The sequence below is a fragment of the Sinocyclocheilus rhinocerous genome, unplaced genomic scaffold, assembly GCF_001515625.1.
Source record: "Sinocyclocheilus rhinocerous isolate Xijiao unplaced genomic scaffold, SAMN03320098_v1.1 scaffold935, whole genome shotgun sequence".
NCBI lineage: Eukaryota > Metazoa > Chordata > Actinopteri > Cypriniformes > Cyprinidae > Sinocyclocheilus > Sinocyclocheilus rhinocerous.
Window position 1 is genome coordinate 180,063 of NW_015659710.1, and position 21,169 is coordinate 201,231.

The following is a 21,169-nucleotide window of genomic DNA, read 5'->3' on the forward strand; positions in this document are numbered from 1 at the left end:
AGAATTTGCTGGTATAATTCAGAATTCATTGTTCCATCAATGATGGTAAGTCGTCTTGGCCCAGATGCAGCAAAACTGGCCCAAACCATGATACTACCACCACCATGTTTCACAGATGGGATAAGGTTCTTATGCTGGAATGCAGTGTGTTCTTTTCTCCAAACAGAACATTTCTCATATAAACCAAAATGTTCTATTTTGGTCTCATCTGTCCACAAAACATTTCTCCAATAGTCCTCTGGCTTGTCCACATGATCTTTAGCAAACTGCAGATGACACCTGATATTCCACTGTTTGAAAACACCTCTGAACAGATGGACTCTAATTTCACCCTCAAATTAACAGCTAATCCTAGAGATTCACATACTTTTGCCCCGCACAGAAATGTAACACTGGGTCATTTTTCTCAATAAATAAATGACAAAGAAAATATTTTTGTCTCATTTGTTTGATTGGGTTCTCTATGTCTACTTTCAGGACTTGTGTGAAAATCTGATGATGAATTGGGTCATATTTATGCAGAAATATAGAAAATTGTAAAGGGTTCACAAACTTTCAAGCAGCACTGTATATCATCATTATTATACAATATTATTAACCATGTGCATTATGTACAGAGGTTCTAATCAAGGCATTTCCTGTCATGTTTTTACTTTAAACTGGGATGGTAATAAAAGAAGTATTATAACATAAAAAGGCATCCTCAAAAACAGTTGCCTTACAATATGTTTTTCCCAAGGCCACAGTGGCGACAATAAGATGAGGACTGTCCAGTTTATGGTTCAAACTTATTGGAGATCCACAATTATTCTTTTATGATGTGCCATCATATCATTCATGCTTTTGATGAACAGCTTGTCTCAGTCCTTCAACCACACTGTGCTTCTCCCAAGACATCAAGACAAGTCGCCGATGTCTTTGAGCTTCCCTCTCAATGTCCACTGCAATTCTCCACTGTGCTTCACTTCTGCAACCATTTCATCCAATAATATCATATCCCTCAGCCGCTCACAACAGCAGCTCACAGAATAAACGTGAGCCATCAGTCCCAAAGACATCCAAACACAAGCTGTTCCACACCGCAGACAGGCATCATCCTATTGGCTGACACCCAGTGTGCAGAGCACAGACAGCGTGACACAGTTTCATCAATTTCTAGAGTCATATATATGAAGCGAGGTGACGGAAAACAGGTGGGAGTGAAAGCATGAAGATAATCAAATGATGCATGTGGGGGTGTAACATCTTGACTGACAAGTAACAATGAAAAGAGAAGGAGACAGACATGAAAAAGTGTCTGCGGTTATGCCAGTGTCACTCATTTGCCATAACCCCCTCGATCATGTCACTCAGCTGAGTCTCACATTAAGGTCAAATTACACGGCTCAGATTTACTCTCAACAGGTGAGTGACCTCACACTTATAATGACAGTATGTGACAGGCCTATCAGAGAGCTGGAAGCACATGACACACATGCTGCTCTAGTATAATACAGGGTTCCCACACTTTTTCACCACACAATCTCCATGACTTCTCCTGTCATTCAAATTTTCCAGATAAGGATTCACAACAGCCAATATTTTAGAGCTGCAAATAGCTAGAAAAAAACCTATTTGTTACAGTCATTTTATGACTTTAAGATTTTATTCAATTCCATGCCTTTTCCAGCATCCCAAATTTTAAAAGCTAATAACATGTATTTTAAAAATATAAACCACAATAAACAGGTGTTGTAAAAGACGTATCAGTGCAAAGTTGCTAAATTGCCTGATAACTGTAAACATCATACAGGTACAGTGCCGTGAAAAGGTTTTTGCCCCCTTCCTGTTTTTATTTTTTGCATATTTCTCACACTTAAAAGATTCAGATCATCAAACAAATTGTAATATTACACAAAGATAATGCAAGTAAATACAAAATGCGTTTTTTTAAATGATGATTTCATTTATTAAGGGAAAAAAGCTGTCTAAACCTACCTGGCCCTACGTGAAAAATGTATTGCTCCCTCCTTTAAAATCATGAAAGAACTGTGATTAACCACATTATTTTAGAAAGCTGAGTTAAATTTCACTAGCCACACCCAGGCCTGATTACTGCCAGAGACCTCAAGCTCAAGCGCACTTTGGTTATGCAGCAGGACAATGACCCGAACCACACCAGCTAGTTCACCTCTGAATGGCTCAAGAAAAACAAAATTAAGGTTTTGGAGTGGCCAAATCAAAGTCCGGACCTAAATCTGATTGAGATGCTGTGGCATGACCTTAAACAGTCATTTTCATGCTCGAAAACCCTCCAATGTGGCTGAATTAAAACAATTCTGCAAAGAAGAGTGGGCCAAAATTCCTCCACAGCGATGTGAAAGACTCATTGCCAGTTATCGCAAATGCTTGATTGCAGTTGTTGCTGCAAAGGCTGGCACAATCAGTTATTAGATTTAGAGGGCAATTACTTTTTCTCGTAGGGCCAGGCAGGTTTGGACAGCTTTTTTTCCCTTAATGAATGAAATCATTATTTCAAAACTTCATTTTGTATTTACTCGGGTTATCTTTGTGTAATATTAAAATTAGTTTGATGATCTGAATCATTCAAGTGTAACAAATATGCAAAAAAAAAAAAAAAACACACAACAGGAAGGGGGCAAAAACTTTTTCACACCACTGTATGCAAATAATCATATTACTTAGCATAATAATTCTTTATTTTGATTATCATCAATAAACAATTTACTGAACAGTGCTATCTTTTATCAAACTGCTGTTGTCAGACAAGCCTGTGCATTACAGTGATTTTACTACAGTTAAAGGGATAGTTCACTCAAAATTTAATTTGCATCATCCTTTACTTTTCGTTAAATACCTTATGACTTTCTTTTCTATGAAACATAAAAGATGATATTTTGAATATTTTTATTTGTCCTTTCAGTGGAAGTCAATGGGCACCAAAACATCTTTTTTACCAGTGTAGTCAATGGGCACCAAAACATCTTTTTTACCAGTGTTCCTCAAAATGTGTACATGATTTATGAATAACAGAATAAATGACAGAATTTTTGAGTGAACTATGGTTTTAAGGGGATTTGCACTTCATTTGGTGCTGAGGCTGATATGTACACAAATAATGAGTGGCTTGTGTCCCTACTGCACATTCATTGGATTTGCCTTTCATTTATAATATTTGTCTCCTCAAATCTAAACAAACTGATTATGTTAATTCAGATGTAACAGAATATTTAATTAAAATATTGCATGCAGCAAGCAACGATGCTCACATATGAAAGGCGCTGTCTGTTTTGTCCTGTTTGTTTTTGGCTGTGCTTGAATAAATAAAAAATAAAAAAAACTCTGAATGTAAAGTCTGTGGTCATGGTCTGGTCTGGTCATGTTTTGTTTTACTAACAGGGTCACTGAACACTCTCTGGAATCTCTATTCATATCACAAGTCATTATAGCTCATACTGGCACCCAAAGGTCATATTTGCAGTTACTATTGTGTCTGAAAAATGGCTGTCATGCCTAGAAAACCAAAGTCTGTGAACACAGCGTATAAAAGCGCACCTCCCTCTTATCTTTAACGTGCTTCTGCCTGATATGCTTATGAAAGGGAACAAAAAAGTTATTTATTTTACATTTTGAAGGATAGACCTGTGGCAAAAACATCAAGCTATTAAAATGATTTAATAGCTTTTCTAGGCACACCAAAAAGGTAGAACGATGAAGAAAAAACATGAAGTTTGATTTAAAACCCATAGATCTCTGGATACCTTTTAAAAGAGAATTTAGAATGACTGAAAAAAAAGTCAAATATTAGGGCTGCACGATTAATCGAATGTGAATGTCATGCGGATTTTGTTAAAAAAGCCGGTTCTGTAATCAGCAGGAAATCATCATCACAAATATCAAATCTTCATTTGAATCTGCATCTGTAATCTTGAACTAAATTCCACTTCATATCACAGAACAAAGAAAGTCTGAATCAGAATCAATCTTGACAAGACTAGAAAAGAATAAAATCTCTCAAACTTTTCAGTTACAGTACATATTTTCTGTTTTTAGTGACAAGAACCATATAAAGACAGAAACTATCAACTATCTAAATTAACTCTTTTTTTATCTCAGATAAAAACACACACAATGCAATATATATAGTATATTAAATATCTTGCTTTGCACTAAGATTCAATAAGTCTTGAAACTGACCACACAAACTTAAACCGATATATCAGACCTGAACACAATACCAACAGAATGCAATTTCTGAAGAGTGAAATCACTAAGTTTTCAGTATGCTCTTTAGCCCGAGGGAACGGTTTTGTTCGCCAGCTTTACACATTGCACTTAATGACAGTGTTTCTCCAGCTGTCATCCAGCCTATCAGGAGTGCTGGAAATGCACTGAAGTTTTACGCAGGCTGATCAGGCAAATGAAGGACAATAAAGATGAGCTTCATTAGGTACACAAAACCCTCACAATTCCAAAGCATGCAATGCCGCAGCAATCCCATCTTCTTTATTAAACAAACAAGTAGCCAGAAGAAAAAAATACCCCACTGTCTCCCTCACCTCTCAAATACAAAGAATTTTCAAGAAAAATACTGTCCTCCAGCACCACTCCAGTGAATAAATAGAAGAGATGATGCCATTTTTTTACAGCATTTTATTCCATCGCTACTATGTAATGTGGTTTAAAAAAAAAAGAAAAAAAGTCTGTTTTGTTTTTATTTGTTCTTATTTCTTTTTATTTGTATTTATCTATTTGCATTTATTATAAAGATTTTTTTTATCATAAATGAAAATAATATAATTTAATAATATTAATTGAATTCATATAATTAATTAATCATGTAATTAATTGATATAGTTGAATATCTGTAAATACATCTTTTTTTTTTTACTTTTTAAATAGTACCACTATTTGTTTTATTAGTTTTGGATAGGAAGATAAGAAACAACAAATTATAAGTAATCAATGCAGAAATTATGAAATAAGTTACACACACAAAAAAAAAAGCAGAAACTGAAAAAATGCTAAACAACTCCTGGACAAAAAATACTCATTTTTAAAGAAATAATGAAAAATATTGTTTTGTCTCTGAAAAACTAAAATTTCATCATTGGTAAAATGTCCCCCACCATTAGTATGTACAACATTAAAAGGTACATTAGGGCCTTTCGCACCGCTTTAGTTCCAGAACTAAATGTACAGTACTAAAGTACTGGGACGATTTTGCGCGAACTATTTCCCAGTACTATTTAAAGGGTTGCATTCGCACCGACAGTGTGTACTAAGAAGTGACGTAAGCCGGTCGACAGCGGCGGTGCGAAAATGCCAAAAAGTGGGTAGTTCCACAATTAGTTCTGGTACTATGAAAAGGTTCCTGCGATGCGAAAGGCCCTATATTGAACCTTGGCCCAGAACAGTGATGGATGGAGATGCTGGTGTGAAGTATCTTACCCACTGCTTTACACGTCTTGGTAACGGGGTCCATCTCGTAACCCTCGTAGCATTCACATTTGTAGTCGCCTTTGAGGTTGATACATATTTGACTGCAGGCATCAGGGTTCTCGCATTCGTCTATGTCTGGAGAGTACCATCAGAAAAGCATTAGAAACAGAGCAGAGATACACAGAGAACAGAGGCTTTTGTAGCGGAGTGTCCACAGACAAGATAAATGATGCTTGCAAACATCTGGGGATTTCTCTACTATCAATTTCAAAGTGATGATGACGCTGAGAGTAAACAAATCATAGATGATCACAATGCACGTACAACAGTGGTCTATTGGGAAAATTTGTACAATATAGTCTTGCACAGCATCAAAATGTTGGTATCTGACATAATATACATGTTACCTCCACAAGTCTTCTTGTCAAGGAGCTTGTAGCCCGAGGGACATTCACACTCATAGCCGATCTGACGGTCCTTACATACGTGAGAGCAGCCGCCATTGTTGATGGAACATTCATTCAGACCTATGACAGAAAAAAATAACAAGAAAGGTGGTGTCAAAGGTCAGCGTGCCCGGCAGCAATTGGACGGTAAGTGCCCACTGCAACCTGACACCAGCTGAAGACAGACTGCTTCTTTCTCATTTTCTAGGTTGAGCTTCAAGACTTTATGAGAAAGTGATGAGGTGAGTGCCGTCTAACTGAAAGACCTGCCTTAAATGCTTGTGTGTGGCACGCTGTGAGAGAGAGTGACAGAGTAATATGGCAAAGGTCTCAGCAGTATTGTGCTCAATAATTCTCTGAGCAACTAAAACATTTGGGCATTGGCTGATGGCTCCCTCCATTACAGATGACAGTCAGAATACACATACATCACTCTTTTATGTCATCTCTACAGTATGTCTGCTCTTTCTGACCCTAATAAAAAGCAGCAAAATATTGTCATTACCACAATTACCTCAGCAGAAAAAAGATGCAACACTCACTCTTATAGTTTTATTGAACTTTATTTGTTTAAAACAAGTAACATTTCAGCCATTGTCAAGGCCTTCATTTTTCCATTTTTTCTTCACGAGTGAGTGTTGCACCTTTTCTTCAACTGAGATGAACTCTTTACTTGGTTTGAGAATTTCTTTTTTTAACTTTTATTACAATTACCACAAGAAAGTTGAACTATCTTGTGTCATTAACCCATTTAGGACTTTACCACAGATCTACAGTGAATTAACACAAACTTTTCAGCTTGAAACTTTCAAAACATAGTCCACAAACGTCATTCAGACAGAAGTACTTTTATGTTCAGTTACAAACAAATTGTGGCTATCAATGATTATCAATACGGATTATCACATGGGATACATTCACCCATGGCACTCGTGTGATGCAGGTTTGAATCTGGCCTGCAACACATCCAAATACCACTTTCAGTCACCTCTATAGTGTTTATTTGAGAAGAAAATAATAATAATAATAATAAATAATAATAATAATAATTATTATTATTATTAAGGTTTTTAATTTTAGTTTAAAAATAGATTAGTTTATAAATAGTTGCAATTTATTAATTCAGCTTTTATTATCATTCTTAATAAGAAGACTGACTATAATAATAAAGCTGAATAAATACATAAAAACTATTTATAACTCTATAAAATAAATAGAAACTATTTTTTACACTAAATTTATTTAGCAAGCAAATATTAACACTAATAATAATATTAATAATAATAATGCAAAATAGTATATATATAAAGAAATATTAACTATTATTTATTTAATGTATTATTATAAACTATTATTAATGTATGTATTAATTACTATTATTCTGAAAGCCAATAATAATAATAATAATAGTAACAATATTAACAAGCTGTAAAATGAATGAATGAATGAATGAATGAATGAATGAATGAATAAGAAAGAAAGAAAGAAAGAAAGAAAGTTCGTGGATATCAGTGTGTTTGTATAGAACAAAAAAAGTGGACAGGTGGAGGAAAAAAGACAGCAATAGAAAGGGAGAAAGAGAAGAATAGCTGATGCTAATGCTGAGGAACAGCTGACAGCAGGAGATAGACGGAGGACAGACACACCACAGGAAGTTCAAGTGAAATAAGGGAAAGAAAAGAAAGTAGAATGAAAGGAGACGGGTTGAGAGAAGAGGCAGGACAAACACCTGGACGTGACTAAGAGAAATGCACACTCAAAAAGCGAGTGAGACACTCTCCGACAAGCAAGAAACTAACTATTTTCTCCAGGCCACATATGAATCATGTATAACAAGTAAAGGATGCACTAGTGAATACGGTAGAAGCGTAATCCCTGGCACCAGTCCTAGTGATTTTGCATGCATAGCTGCAGTGGCCCACTTGGAGCCGGTCCAGAGTGCACTGGGCTCAGAGGGGGGTGTCTGCCGTGCGTCAGGTGCCTGCACTAATCTCATCTGCTGAGTGGAGCGACCCGCAAAGGAATTAATACCATCCTGAAGAGCCACTGTGGGACCATGTATTTTACATTAAGGACTGATACAAGAGTGAACATAACCAGGAGGACAGGGAGAAAGAGAGAGGGAGAGTTGAGCAAGGAGCTGGCATTTCCTAAATACCATCTCGATCAAATTAAAGGGGTCATATGATGCGATTTCATTTTTTCCTTTCTCGAATACTTCAACTTATTGCTGTAGATCACCGTATCAGCTTTCACCGTTTTCACTGCTCCTTCGCCGGGACCGCCGTTCTCGACCTGCAAGGTGTTGGAAAACAATCCGAACATTTAGCTAGGAAGATATTTTTCTTATAAAGGTGAAGTGTGCAATATCTATGCGACAAGTGATGCCACATGTATCTGTTCGTGAGCGCCGCAATGTTGTGGTTTTATGTGACAGCAGCGACTCTGGGCATGAGACTAAAAGCGCAAATTCTAGTGGTTGGCCATTTTTTCTTTGCAGTGTGATGGAAAAGATTAGACCAACTATCTATAAAAAACCTGCCACATTGATGCCATGCGAATGTTCGCTTCGGTCTGAGCAAACGCATTAATAGCAGTTTATTCAAATTAAAATGTTTAATCAAATTTGTGCAGTGTGCACCGAATTTGTGTCTTAGTGTGAACAGGCATTTAGTTAGGGACTTGGTCACTCATTCGATTGCTTAGAAAAGTATGCAAACCTTTAAAACACGGTTATTATCATTAACTAAAATTAAGCTATTAACATTTTTTTGGTTAACTGAAATATTAGATGAAACACTGAGCAAAACTTAACTGGAAATAAATACAAACAAAAACGCAAACGGAAACTGAAATACAAGTAAATTATACTTTAATAATAATATTTTAAACTAATAAAGTGACAAAAGCACTAAAACTATGATTAAAATGAAAACTGAATATATAAAAATAAACACCATTCAAAATTCAAAATAGTAATAATACTATAAATACTAAAATAACATGGCTTTGCAATAAGATTAAATATAATTCCATTAGGTATAATTAACTAACAATGAAGAATTTGTTTATCTCCTTATGTTCCATCTGCCATTACTTGGGAAATATGCAATCCTGCTCCAAATCAACACTACTGGTTGAGCCAGAAGCTGATATATTGAACTGCTCAAACTCCCACGAGCGTTTATACACTTCATGAAGCTGATCAATGAATGATTTACCTACAGTTGTCTCTGTACATTAAACTTGGAAAGAAGAAAGTATTTTAACATCAAAAAACAAAATTACACACTCCCCCAAAATCTGGCATTTTCAGTTTAAGCTTATCGCTGAAGAAAAAGTCCAGTTCCACAATGTGATGTAAGACAAGAACAGAGAGAAAAAAACTGATCTATGGAAACCTGCATTCTCTCTGGAGAGCAGGAGAACATGCTGGGCACGTTCTGCTTGTATGATAGCACGCGAGGGAAGACTCACACTTTCATCTTAATGATCGCTCTGTGGGTTGTTGGCCCTTGATCAAGTGAAGCCCCTAATAAGCCAACACTGCCTATAAGCTTAAATGCTGGACTAGCTTTAGTTTTCCATCTCCAAATTCAGAGTTACTAGAGAGAAGGAAAAAGCTGACCCTAGATCACTTTTGCAATTTAATCTCGGCTTCCCACACTAAAACATGTCATTTCAAAACTTGCGTTCTTATATAATACCTAATTTAAAAATAAAGTCCCAAATCTATGCTTGTACCAGTAAACAATTATTTAGGATCTGTGTAATTGTGCAAAAGTGTCTGAACTCACCGCACTCCTTCACAGGCTCGTCAGACCAGTCCTTGCAGTCCTTGATACTGTCGCACACTTTACCGCTATCGATACATTCCCCGCTCTTACACATGAACTTCAGCGGGCCTTCACATTTGGTGGCTGTCAAGGACACAATAAAGAGTTCTTACACTTCTGATCTTTGCGGAGTACCACATAAATACAACTAAATTATGTAGAGTACAAAACATGAACTGCCATTACACAAAACACATTTCAAGCGACACTCGTTGCATGAATGTTCATTTTGCTCTTTGCTGTACAATGACAATAGACAGTGACAAGAGAAATGTGTTTCAAGCTCAAAAGTAGTACATAAAAGCACCATAAAAGTAGTCTGTGGAATTTAACACTATACTTCAGATCCTGTAAAGCCAATAAAATAGGTCTGTGTGAGAAACAGACTGAAATATATGGCTTAAGAAGATCTGGAATATAGTAGATGAGTCATATGGACTACTTATTTAATACTTTAATGGGCCGTTCACACAGTATGTGTTTTTCCATTCCAATGCGCTACTTTTCAATTGTTTTTCAACGTAAACACACTAGATGGACATGTATGACCATTCCGCTTGAGTCTCTCATGTTATTTTACGGCAACATGGCGGAGGAGGCATTCTGCACTGCACTTTTTAACAAAACATTCCTGAATGCTTCGTCTCACATTTTTAAATGCAAAGACGCGTTTGTTGTGAACAGCCCCTAATGGTGCTTTGTTTTTTGTCCTTTCTGGATCTTGACAGCCCCCCGGGTCACTGTACTGTATGTTGCGTTTAAAGTCTACATGTTTTTGAAAGAAATCTCTTACCAAGGCTGCGTTTATATGGTTAAAATTACCATAAAACAGTAATATTGTAAAAATGAAAAGTTTTCTGTTTTTATATACAATAGTCAACATTTGAAGCGGATCAAAAAAGTTCATCAAAGTTGTCCTAAGACAAGAACGCATTTTGGTTTTAGGTTTTAGGACAACACTGATGAAAGGTTTTGATCCACTTCAAATGTTGACTTGTGTAATTTAAAGTGTAATTTATTCCTGTTCATGCAAAGTTGAATTCTAAGCAGCCATTACTCCAGTCTTCAGTGTCACATGATCCATCAGAAATCATTCTAATATGGTTAAGTAACATTCATTATTATTATCCATGTTGAAAGCAGCTAATATTTTTGTAGAAACCATGATTTTTTCAGCATTCTTTGATGAATAGAAAGTAAAAATATAAATCTTTTGTAACATTATGTCTTGACTGGCATTTTTTTTTACCATTTTAATGCATTTTTGTACACTGAACAAAATGCATGAAATCTTTGTTGTTTTAGGACCAACACAACGAATGCTGATACTATGTTCTACTTAAATCATGTTATGCATCACTAATCAGATACAGCAATGGCATAATTAATCTTTTGAGGTAAATTTGATTGAAGGTGCCATATGGGAAGTGTGCCATGAAACCCTGGAATCATGTAGGGGTACATCTGTTTGGTCTTGTAGTGCTTTGTGTGAATGTTAACTTGATTGGGGCTACAGGATTTGGTGCTCTCGACTCTTTCATCTTCACTGATAATGCTGCTAGAAGAGGGTAGAGATGAAGAGGCTAATCAAATGAGAGATAGCGAAAGGGAGATTGTTGAAGTTACTCACTTTTGTTGATGCAGGCAGCCTCGTCGCTGAAATCTGGACAGTCGTGCACTTTGTTACACTGTTTAGTGCCATGAATGCAGGAGCCATCGCCACACTGGAACTCATCAGGACGGCAGGTCAGCACAGCTGTTGGACAGAAACAAACGTTTATGTAGGACAATCATTCCTGCATCTACATATATCAGTCTGGCCAATGAATAGATCAATATTTGGTCATTTTGAGATGGTCAAATAAACTGAAAACTGCAGAGCAGATCATGATTTACTGATTCCCAGAAGTGGCCATTTCATCTGTCAATTCCAAAATCTACTGACATCCTTGTCAATGGATAGTGCACATGCTCTGTTTTTAAACATGTGTAGTTCATTTTCAGTAAATGATGATAAAATAAATGTTGCGATCTCTGAACATTAAAAATAATCAGTCACTTACTCTGGGGCATAAGGTAACACACCGAAGAAAGAAAAATATGCTTTTCGGCAAAGAAAGGTTTTAATTTTTCACATTCATCTTTTAAAATCCCTTTAATCTTTCATACGGTGTACTTTAGAGGAGCTGCGGAGCGAGAACATTCACCGTGATCAATTTGACCTATATTTTTGCCCTGTTTTCCAGTAAAAATAAATAACCCACCTTAAAACTAAATATATTCACTTGAGAGGCAAAACTGCATGTAATATTAGTTTTATAAGTTAAATTCTATATGAATGCATCAACTGTATCTGTTATATCACCTCCAGTTTGGCTTTTGAACTGTTACTTTGTGGAAACATAGTTTGTTATTATTCATATACAGTATGTAATAATTTATTAAACATTGGAGTGTTTAATCATATTGCCGTTGCTGTCATTTTATTAAAGCGGTAAGCATGCAGTGCTGTTATCATTAACTAAAACTAATACTATTAAAAATGTTTTTCAACTAAATAAAGCTAAAATAAAATATTAGATGCAATACATAAGCCACACAACAATTTAAAATTAAGTTGAACTGAAGGACTGAAATAAAACTAAAACTGAAAATGAATTGAATGACAAAGCACATAACAAAATTGCTAAAAATGAAAGTGAAAATAAAAAATAAAAGCCGATTCAAAAATATGACTATGGGCCAGATTTACTAAACAGGGCAAAGTACAGTTAGAGCGCAATTCCATAAAAGCTCCGATGGGAGGGGAAAATTCTGCAGATGATTTACTGACAATGTGCACATTAAAGAACACAGACGCAGCCAGATCATTTCCATAATGACCAGTGCAATCTACCAAGAGCAGTGCAAATCACCGCCTGCTTTAAGACATGTTTTTTTTTAGCGTTACATAATGGCGCAAATACCAGTAATTTGACGAGCACAAACGTTAGTAAATCGTGTTGCGTGATTCATTTTAATACTCTCCTCCCATAAATTTTTAGTCTGAAAGGGAAACTCCTACATATGCATATTCAATAAGGTTAGGTGCAAAAATAACTGTGTCCAAGCCTTTTCAGTGTTAATTCACTGCGTGTCTTTAGTAAATCCTGACAGTACTATTTTAACGGCAAAAGACGGTTTGCGCTGACGCAAGCTGTTAGTAAATCTGGCCCTATATATAGGGTCTTATTTATAGTCTAATAAAATATAATGCAAAATGACCAAAATATGATTTGAACAGATACAAGTATTTTGAGGACGGTGCACAATCCCCTGCAAGAACCCTACAGTGAGACCAGACTCACAGAGCGCTTACTCAAGGGCACTCTGCCATACCTCAAAACACACTTGTTGCCTAGCAACCACCAAGATTCAAGCATATTATCATGCTGCTACCACAGTAGTTCGTGAAGATTTACATGTCATAAACCCATGGAAAAAAACATAATCTCAATAAACACACACATGCTAGAACAAACTGAACACGTGTGTGCACACGCTCTGCACCAACAACGCACAAGCAAACAAAGAGTATTCAGCTGCAGGTTTTGTTTTTTCAGGATTACATGTGCTCAAACAAACACATGCTTGTTTTCTTCTGCCTCATGGAGAATCAAATCCTTGAAATGTAAAGTTAAAGTCCCCATGAAATCAAAATTAAAGTTTTTTGGGTGTTAGTATCAATATGTTAGTCTTAAGGTTATCTATAAGGCAGTGTGCTCCAAAACAGTGACAAAATTCGCATTTAGAAGATATAAGCATTCAAAGCTTGCAGTTCCTCACTTCCGCCAAAACGGCTCAACGATTTTTTTGACATCACATCATACTTCAGCTTCTCATCAAACTTTCTGTCCAATCAAATGAGACACGATAGCACGGAGCAGATCACATGCGCTAGTCGGCGCAGACCACAAAATGTATCAGAGCTTTTTGAATTCTACACAGAATTCTAAATTTTATAGCAATATGGATGAGATTGTGGCTGGCATACCCTGCCAAATTTATGCTTTATGGAGGTCAACGGCTCTAGCTCAAGCTGTGATATAAATGAACGCTATTGGCTATTTTAAAAAGGGGCGGGGCTGCTTGATATGTCCCGCCCTGTCTTCCAGTTTCAGTTAAAATGACGTCAACACAGAGTAACGCTGCGTGTTTCTAAACATTTCAGGGGACCTTTAATAAACATTCATGCTCACTGACTCTGATTCTATTGTACTGTATATAAATCAATTAAAAAAAAACTTAAATTACATGCTAATTAATTACTCTGATTACTTTTATACATCAACATTTGCTGAAAAAAAAAACACTAAATGAAGATTTTTCAAAGACAATTAGTCAAATTATTGTGGCAGACAAAGCATTGAAGTCCTTGGCATTAGAAGTCAATACAAAGTGCAGTATGTTCAAAACGGTAGTAGTTTATTTTTTAACAATAAATTGTATTAAATTAACGTTAAAATTAGACAGCTCCAATTTTATATACTGTAACAGATTGAAATCAACTTAATTTTAATAGTTTTGTAGCTTTTTTAATCTATTGTATTTTATGTGCATTTTTGATACTGCATCAGAGTATATTTTGTATTCAGAGTCTATTTTTTTCCAGTATTTTGAGTATGTTTTATTATGTTATCATTGTAAGCAGAATCGATACGCTGACCTTGTAAGACTACAGATCAACAAAACCAAGTTAATTTATGTTGACATGCGTGCAATGCATTTGTGTTAACAGAATTAGGAGGAGCAGACAATAGGGGACTGATTCTAAATGAACAACCATGTGTTTCACTGCTTTACTAGATCGTGACAGTAATTTAGAATGAGTGTAATGACAAGAACACCATGCATGCAGCATTAAGAAGAGCATGTAATGCAGCCAAGTGACTAAACTGATTATTAATTCATTTAATTAACTAAATTAATCAATTAAATCACTACACAGCAAGCCTCTCCAATGTAAATACCTCAGGAAACACGTGCTTGAGAATGATAACCGTGATCAGTATATTAAGAATATTTAGTTTTCTTGCACACTTACGGCAGTTGGCCTCATCAGACTTGTCCTTGCAGTCTACATCTCCGTCGCATTTCCAGTTGAGGTGAATACACTCTCCACTCCTGCACCGGAACTCCCCCGCCGGGCAGTGGGGTTTTTGAGGCTCCGTCCTGCGACTGCAGCGCTCTAGAGATTCATCTGACTTGTCTTTGCAGTCGGGGTCTCCGTCACAGCTCCATGGCGCTGGAATACACTCTGAGTCGTTACAGCGAAACTCGTGCGGCCCGCAGGTGCTGGCGGTGGCTGCCGTGCACTTCTCCTCATCGCTGCCGTCGCCGCAGTCATCATCCCCATCGCAGACGAACATGGGAGCCACGCACAGGCGGTTATGGCACTGGAACTCTTTAGCAGGGCAAGCCTTGGCGTCTGGAAAAAAAGAAGAATGTACTTTATTAACACAGAGTCTTACAGTCCCTCAAATACATATATAATATGTAAAAAAAATTACTTGAACAGTAAATAGTTGATAGCTGAACCTTTAACTACTGCATGCTAATACAGACATTTTAACTTGTTTCTCATTTTTTTTTATTATTCATCACGAGCATTTTTTGTCTCCTGTGTTTCCAACTTTTTTGTGCACTTTTTTAAACAAAAATATATGAGAAAATGCTAGCATTTTATCATTGTTCATATCTTCTTGGCATTGTACATATTTACATTTTATTCTAAAATGGCTTATTTAAAAGACAAAGTTGTCGAGATAGGCATCAACTATTTTCCCCATCATATTTTCCCATATTGGTAGTAATAAACTGATCCATGAATAAAAGAAACCTGATTCATAATGACATTTTCATCATCCAGGAAGTAAAATCATTAAGGACAGTCTCATTTTATAATATTTTTTGTATTTGTCATTTGGAGGTTATCTTAAAGTGTCAACCATGATATCATAATTTTGCATAAATAAAAACTGAAATATAAAATTGAAAAGTGAATATTTGTAGAAATATCAGTATTAAATTATCTTTAAAAAAAGGCCTTTATATTATTTTATATGATTAGTTTGATTATATCATTATAATTTCAAATTAAAATTGCCATCCTATGTAACACCAACTCCAATTTATTCGTAATATACATTAAAATGTAATGTAAAATATATACTTTTTTAAAATGATCATTGATAATTATTAAATGATTATAATTATTTAGTAATGTTAAATTACATTGTAAAAATTATTATAAATAATAATTATTATTTATTCAATAGAATGTTTAAAATTTTGTAAAATGAGCTTTATCAAATTTCTATTCTGAAAAACAAAAACAAAGCTCTATGCCTTCACTTTTGCTGTTCTTTTATTATCCTCCTATCCTGGCTTTTTACTATTTTGAACGATGACTGAAACCTTGTATAACGGGCATTTCTCGTGTTTACTGCCATCTTATGATAAATCACTTGTATTCCACAACTGTAAGATGCTTTGGATAAAAGCGTCTGCTAAATGAATAAATGTAAATGTATTAAATTAGTGAGGGAAAAAAAGATGTGGAAAAAAACTATGGGTTTCTGTTTAACAATGTCACATCACCAAACCTATGAAATACCATTACAGTAAAATGACTGAATCACACTTCTCACTGGAAATTTATGGCAAATGTCGCATGAGCTCTGAGCTATTCTGTGCTGATGTGAGCTCCGTGACCTCACTGATTCAACTGTGCTGCGGATGACCTGAGGTTCACACTTCAGCCCCACACTGGAGGCAGACACTAAATGGGCTTAACTGTGTTGTAGTAAACGCCTGTCCATTCTTTAATGGGGTCACCCACCCCACCGGAATAACCGTCCTGAAGAGCTGCAAGGCGATTGGGTATTACATTCACGGCTAGTTTTGTAAAAGGATTTGAAATGGCTTACGAGCATGTGATCGGGTATGAATGCGTTTGAGCGGATGGGATATGAAAGAAATCGATCCTGACTTTTTGTGACTTTGCGTCGATAAACCTGTAAATATGCAAACTATTTGCAAAGAGCAGCTGGGGCTCATAAAACACTTTCACCGTCAAAACGGTGACATTATCAAAATTGTATTGCCGGACTCAAAATCAATGTTATTTGTGTTGCTCACAGAAAGGTCATTCTTGTTGTTCATTGCACTTTAGCTGATTTGCATTTCATATTTCTGCCACCTACGCTGGTTGCTTTTGAAGCCAATTACAATAATGCTCAATGAGATATGATGCTAATTGTGTTTTTGCAAAGCTGATTAGCCAACAAGGATCTAAAAAAAAAAAAAACTAATCAACAAGGTCCATTAGGAAAGCAAACTCCGCAACTGCTGTCGGCCACTCAAAGGTCTCTTCAATGACTATCGAATAGCTGAGGGGAAAGGGTGGAACAACATCTTCTGGAATGATCTTTTGACAAATTTAACATTGGGCTGAAATTTCTAGATATTATATAGCTACATCATTTCTCCACCCTCAAGATCAAGGCAGCCAACAAACGTAGCATGTTGTTAAAAGAAAGTAACGTGATTGGATCTTTTTTGTGTGTACAGTGTATGGGCAGGAAGGTTGTGTTTGCTCTAAGCAGGGGGAGATTGGATTGGCTGAACCTTCTCTTCTCTTGTGGGACAAGAAGAGCAGTAGTGAAAATGAAAAGGTGCTCGGCCTGTGATGTAGACAGCAGCTTAAAACAACATCCTCTCAGAGAGGAACAGAACAAACATGGACCACCAGTGAACTCAGACTGACTGTCATATTCCAGCTGGAATGAAAATCAAATCATCCAGCTCTATACACTTGCAGAAGGTGTGAATTGGATGTATAAAATAAATTCACATACTAAATAAATCTATACTTAAGAGTGATTAGCGGTGCTTGCTAAGTGTTACATTGAATAAGGGACCCGAACCATTTCTAGGGACAAGAATAGGGTTGTTTACTTGGGCAAGTAAACCACCACTCAAAATATCCAAACAATTATCTTGAAATGCCCTAACAACCAACAAGAACATCCTAGAAACTGCAACTCATGTGTTAAAACACCCTACCTTATGAAAATTAACCATGGTTTTACTACAAACAAAGCCAAAAAAAAAACACATGATTATTGTAGTTAAATCAAGGTAACAACAAAATAACCATGGTTTGGCTATATTAATCATAGTTTAGCCATGGTATTTGTAGGAAAACTGTGGTTATGCAAATGGCAATCAATCCGCCAAAAAAAAAAAAAAAAAAAATTAGCACCTATATGCTTTTTAACATTTAGCATGCTAGCATCTTTACCTCTTTCATTAGCAAGGACTAAAATGTTCTTCAGAAAATGTAATTTCTAAGTATATTAACATGAGCAACCGAAATATACTTTCACAAAACTGACCACAACTGCTACCAAAAAATGTACAATGTTAAGTTTCTGACTAATACTTTTTTACTAACTAATGTCTTCGGACCAAACAAATGCCTGAGATGTCAGTAATGAAATAAATAGACAAACAAATCAGTCTGGTTCTTTACAAACAGTTTAGATTAGATGGATTTCCACCTTTCCCAATGTTACAGAAGCATAAAAGAGTTGCAAACACATGTGGCTCTGAGCCAGATTGACTTCGTCATTCAAAGGCTGCTGATATATCTCTGCTGTGTGGATTTTGATGCTATCTCGTTTAGAGGTCAGGCACAACAGTGAAAGGATTTTAAAAGAGCGGAAAGGAAAAGCTCAAAGCAGGTCAATTGAATTCCACTGACCAATGTCAAATACTCATTCCCCGGACCAACAACAGACAGGTAGTAGATAGGGCTTTACATTAACAAGATCTCTGTGACCTTGAAGTAAACAACAGAGAGCTGAAAAATATATAGCTGAACTGAATGTGAAAGAAAAACATGCAGCTTTTCTGTCTTTGTGTTAATTGAAAGACTACACTGAATATTTGACAAGAACTAACTGTTGTATAATGCATGATATAACATATATACTATATGTATTTATGTCTTGTATTATACAAGAGTTAGTTTCTGTCAAATATTCCATGTAGTCTCTCAGTCAACACAAGGACAGAAAAGCTGCATTCATAAACTTTCCAAAAACATTTCATGATTTTTAATCATAAATGCACCAGTAGGTGGTGACAAGTGGCTGTCTTTATGAGTGAGTCACTGAATCAATGAATACAACCAATTATTTTAAAAACACTGATTAGTTCAGTAAAAAACAAGTAACTGTCTTGACTGAGTCGATGAATCATTCATTCAGTCAATTTGCTCAAATACACTTGATTTATTCTGATCCACTACGGTGGGTGTACTCAGCGATGCACAAATTTGATTCTAGTTTTGATTGGAATTCTTTTCATTAGCAGAATAAAAATAGACAACTGGCAATAAATGTAGGTTACACAATATTACAGGGTTTCCCATAAATTTTTTTTTGTGGCGGCTTGCCACAATATCAACACTGACCGCCACAAATAGATTTTCCAAAATGCTTTGACTTTGTTGAATAAACATGAGCACTGCACGTTTCAAAATCAAAACGCAGCACGGGTGTTTTTATATAAATTAGGGATGCACGATATTATCGGACTGATATCGGAATCGGCCGATAATGGCTTTAAATGTAAATATCAGCATTGGCCCGATATGAAAAATTATGTCGATACGTCTTGCCTATAAGGGGAATACGTTAACTCACATTTGCTCAGGGTATGCTAGTGATTAGTGATGCACGATCATGATTTTTCATGGCCGATTCCGATACCGATTTTTTACAAGCAAACTGGCCGATTCCGATTCCTAATGCCCGTTCGGTAAGGAGTTTTAATCTGTAGGGGGCGCTGTTCGCCTACTTTTAATTAAACTAAAAGTAAAATAGCCTACACAAATAACATTTACACTGTTTCTGATGAAATAAAGCAGTAATAGATGTCAAACTAATGAGTATGTTTTGATTTAAAGGTCAGAAGCTATAGCTTACATGAAAAAGAAAAAAAATGACAAACATGACACTTGTAAATGAAATAATTTTATATATACCGATTTATTCATTAATGTTGGTGTTGTTTCCAAGCAAAAGGAAATATCAAAAGGCAAAAGCAAAAGTATCGGTATCGGGCAAAATAAGTTGAAAAATATCGGCATATCGGATATCGGCAAAAATCCAATATCGTGCATCCCTAATATAAATGTATCTTTTTTGAAGGGAACCGACTGCCTTCAGAAAAGTTTTGATGTCATTTTCATTTAATCTTTCCTATAATGCCTGATAAAGTAGCATTAATTTGAGCGCAGCACTGCTTTGATTACAGCCGTTACTGGGGAAACCACTATTTCTGCGCTCCTAAAGCGCCTTCTGCTGGCAGAGAGTGAATTTGCACTTTCAATAAGCCCGTCTGCTGTTTTATATTTACATTTTATACATATATATTTCCCCCAGGGGAAGTGCCGCCACATATAGAGTGCAAGTCTGTGGGAAACACTTATATTAACTTACTTATTGAACTGTTGTATAAAAGCAATATCATACTTGCAATTGTGTGAACTCTCCAAATTAAATGAAACATTAAAATTAAAAAGAAGTAAGCATTTTCATATGTACAGAATACAAATACAGACTTCACCTTTCAAAGCAATGTATAAGAAGACTGGAACACTTTTAACAATACTTCCACCAAAGATATTTCAATTTAAATGACCACCCCATATCTATGAGAACAAGCCGGGGGCAGCTTTAGCGCTGAGGCTCAAGCTATGCTCAGTAAATGGCCCGAGGCACTAAGTCAGCACAGAGTTAATGGTGCATTCACCACTGTCCTCCATCAGCCCATAATATTATTGTATCCCGCATCACAGAGAAAGACTAGCCTCCTCCGGGGAGAAAGACTGTAACCATGATGCACTGAGCTGAGGGGACGAGGTGCCACAAACATACTGAGGCAGCTAAAGACTGCGGTGCTTTGGATGAGATCCCTTTCATGAAGCTTTTCCCAGTGCTGACAACAGTGCCTGCAGGCACAGCGTAAGGAAAAGAGGATATACTAGCAAGAAAGCGAAATTGAAGAGGACAGGGAATTAGTTCAGGCCGGTAATTCTGTAAGCCCTCAGTGTGGTTTCATTCATCAGTTACGAGTTTAGAAGGAATAAGACATTTTGTTTGGCAACTCTGGTATATGACTCTTCTTTTATGAGGAAAATAAACCAGTAATAGAACTCTGGCAGTGAACTACTGTTTCATTAAAACAAAGTATGTAAATAAAGGTTTTGATGCATTTCCAATTGAAGCAGAAAATTTCGACTGGATACACTGAAGGAACTCTCTCTTTTTTAAATAGCCAATAAGCACTAGTTATGTCTCAGCCGTGAAGTGAACCACACTAGTTTGCAGATGA

The 21,169-nt window shown here is 36.1% G+C and overlaps 1 protein-coding gene across 1 annotated transcript in view; it reads right to left on the reverse strand.

Annotated features, from left to right (window-relative positions):
• The window catches only part of LOC107724141 (low-density lipoprotein receptor-related protein 8-like), a 170,630-nt gene that overhangs the window by 37,529 nt on the left and 111,932 nt on the right, over positions 1–21,169 (reverse strand). Inside the window, exons 5-9 of the mRNA XM_016532943.1 lie at positions 14,808–15,191; positions 11,355–11,480; positions 9,686–9,808; positions 5,850–5,969; positions 5,452–5,577 (exon numbers count right to left, since the gene is read on the reverse strand). Coding sequence (XP_016388429.1) covers positions 5,452–5,577; positions 5,850–5,969; positions 9,686–9,808; positions 11,355–11,480; positions 14,808–15,191 — 879 coding nt within the window. The remainder of the gene's footprint in view (positions 1–5,451; positions 5,578–5,849; positions 5,970–9,685; positions 9,809–11,354; positions 11,481–14,807; positions 15,192–21,169) is intronic.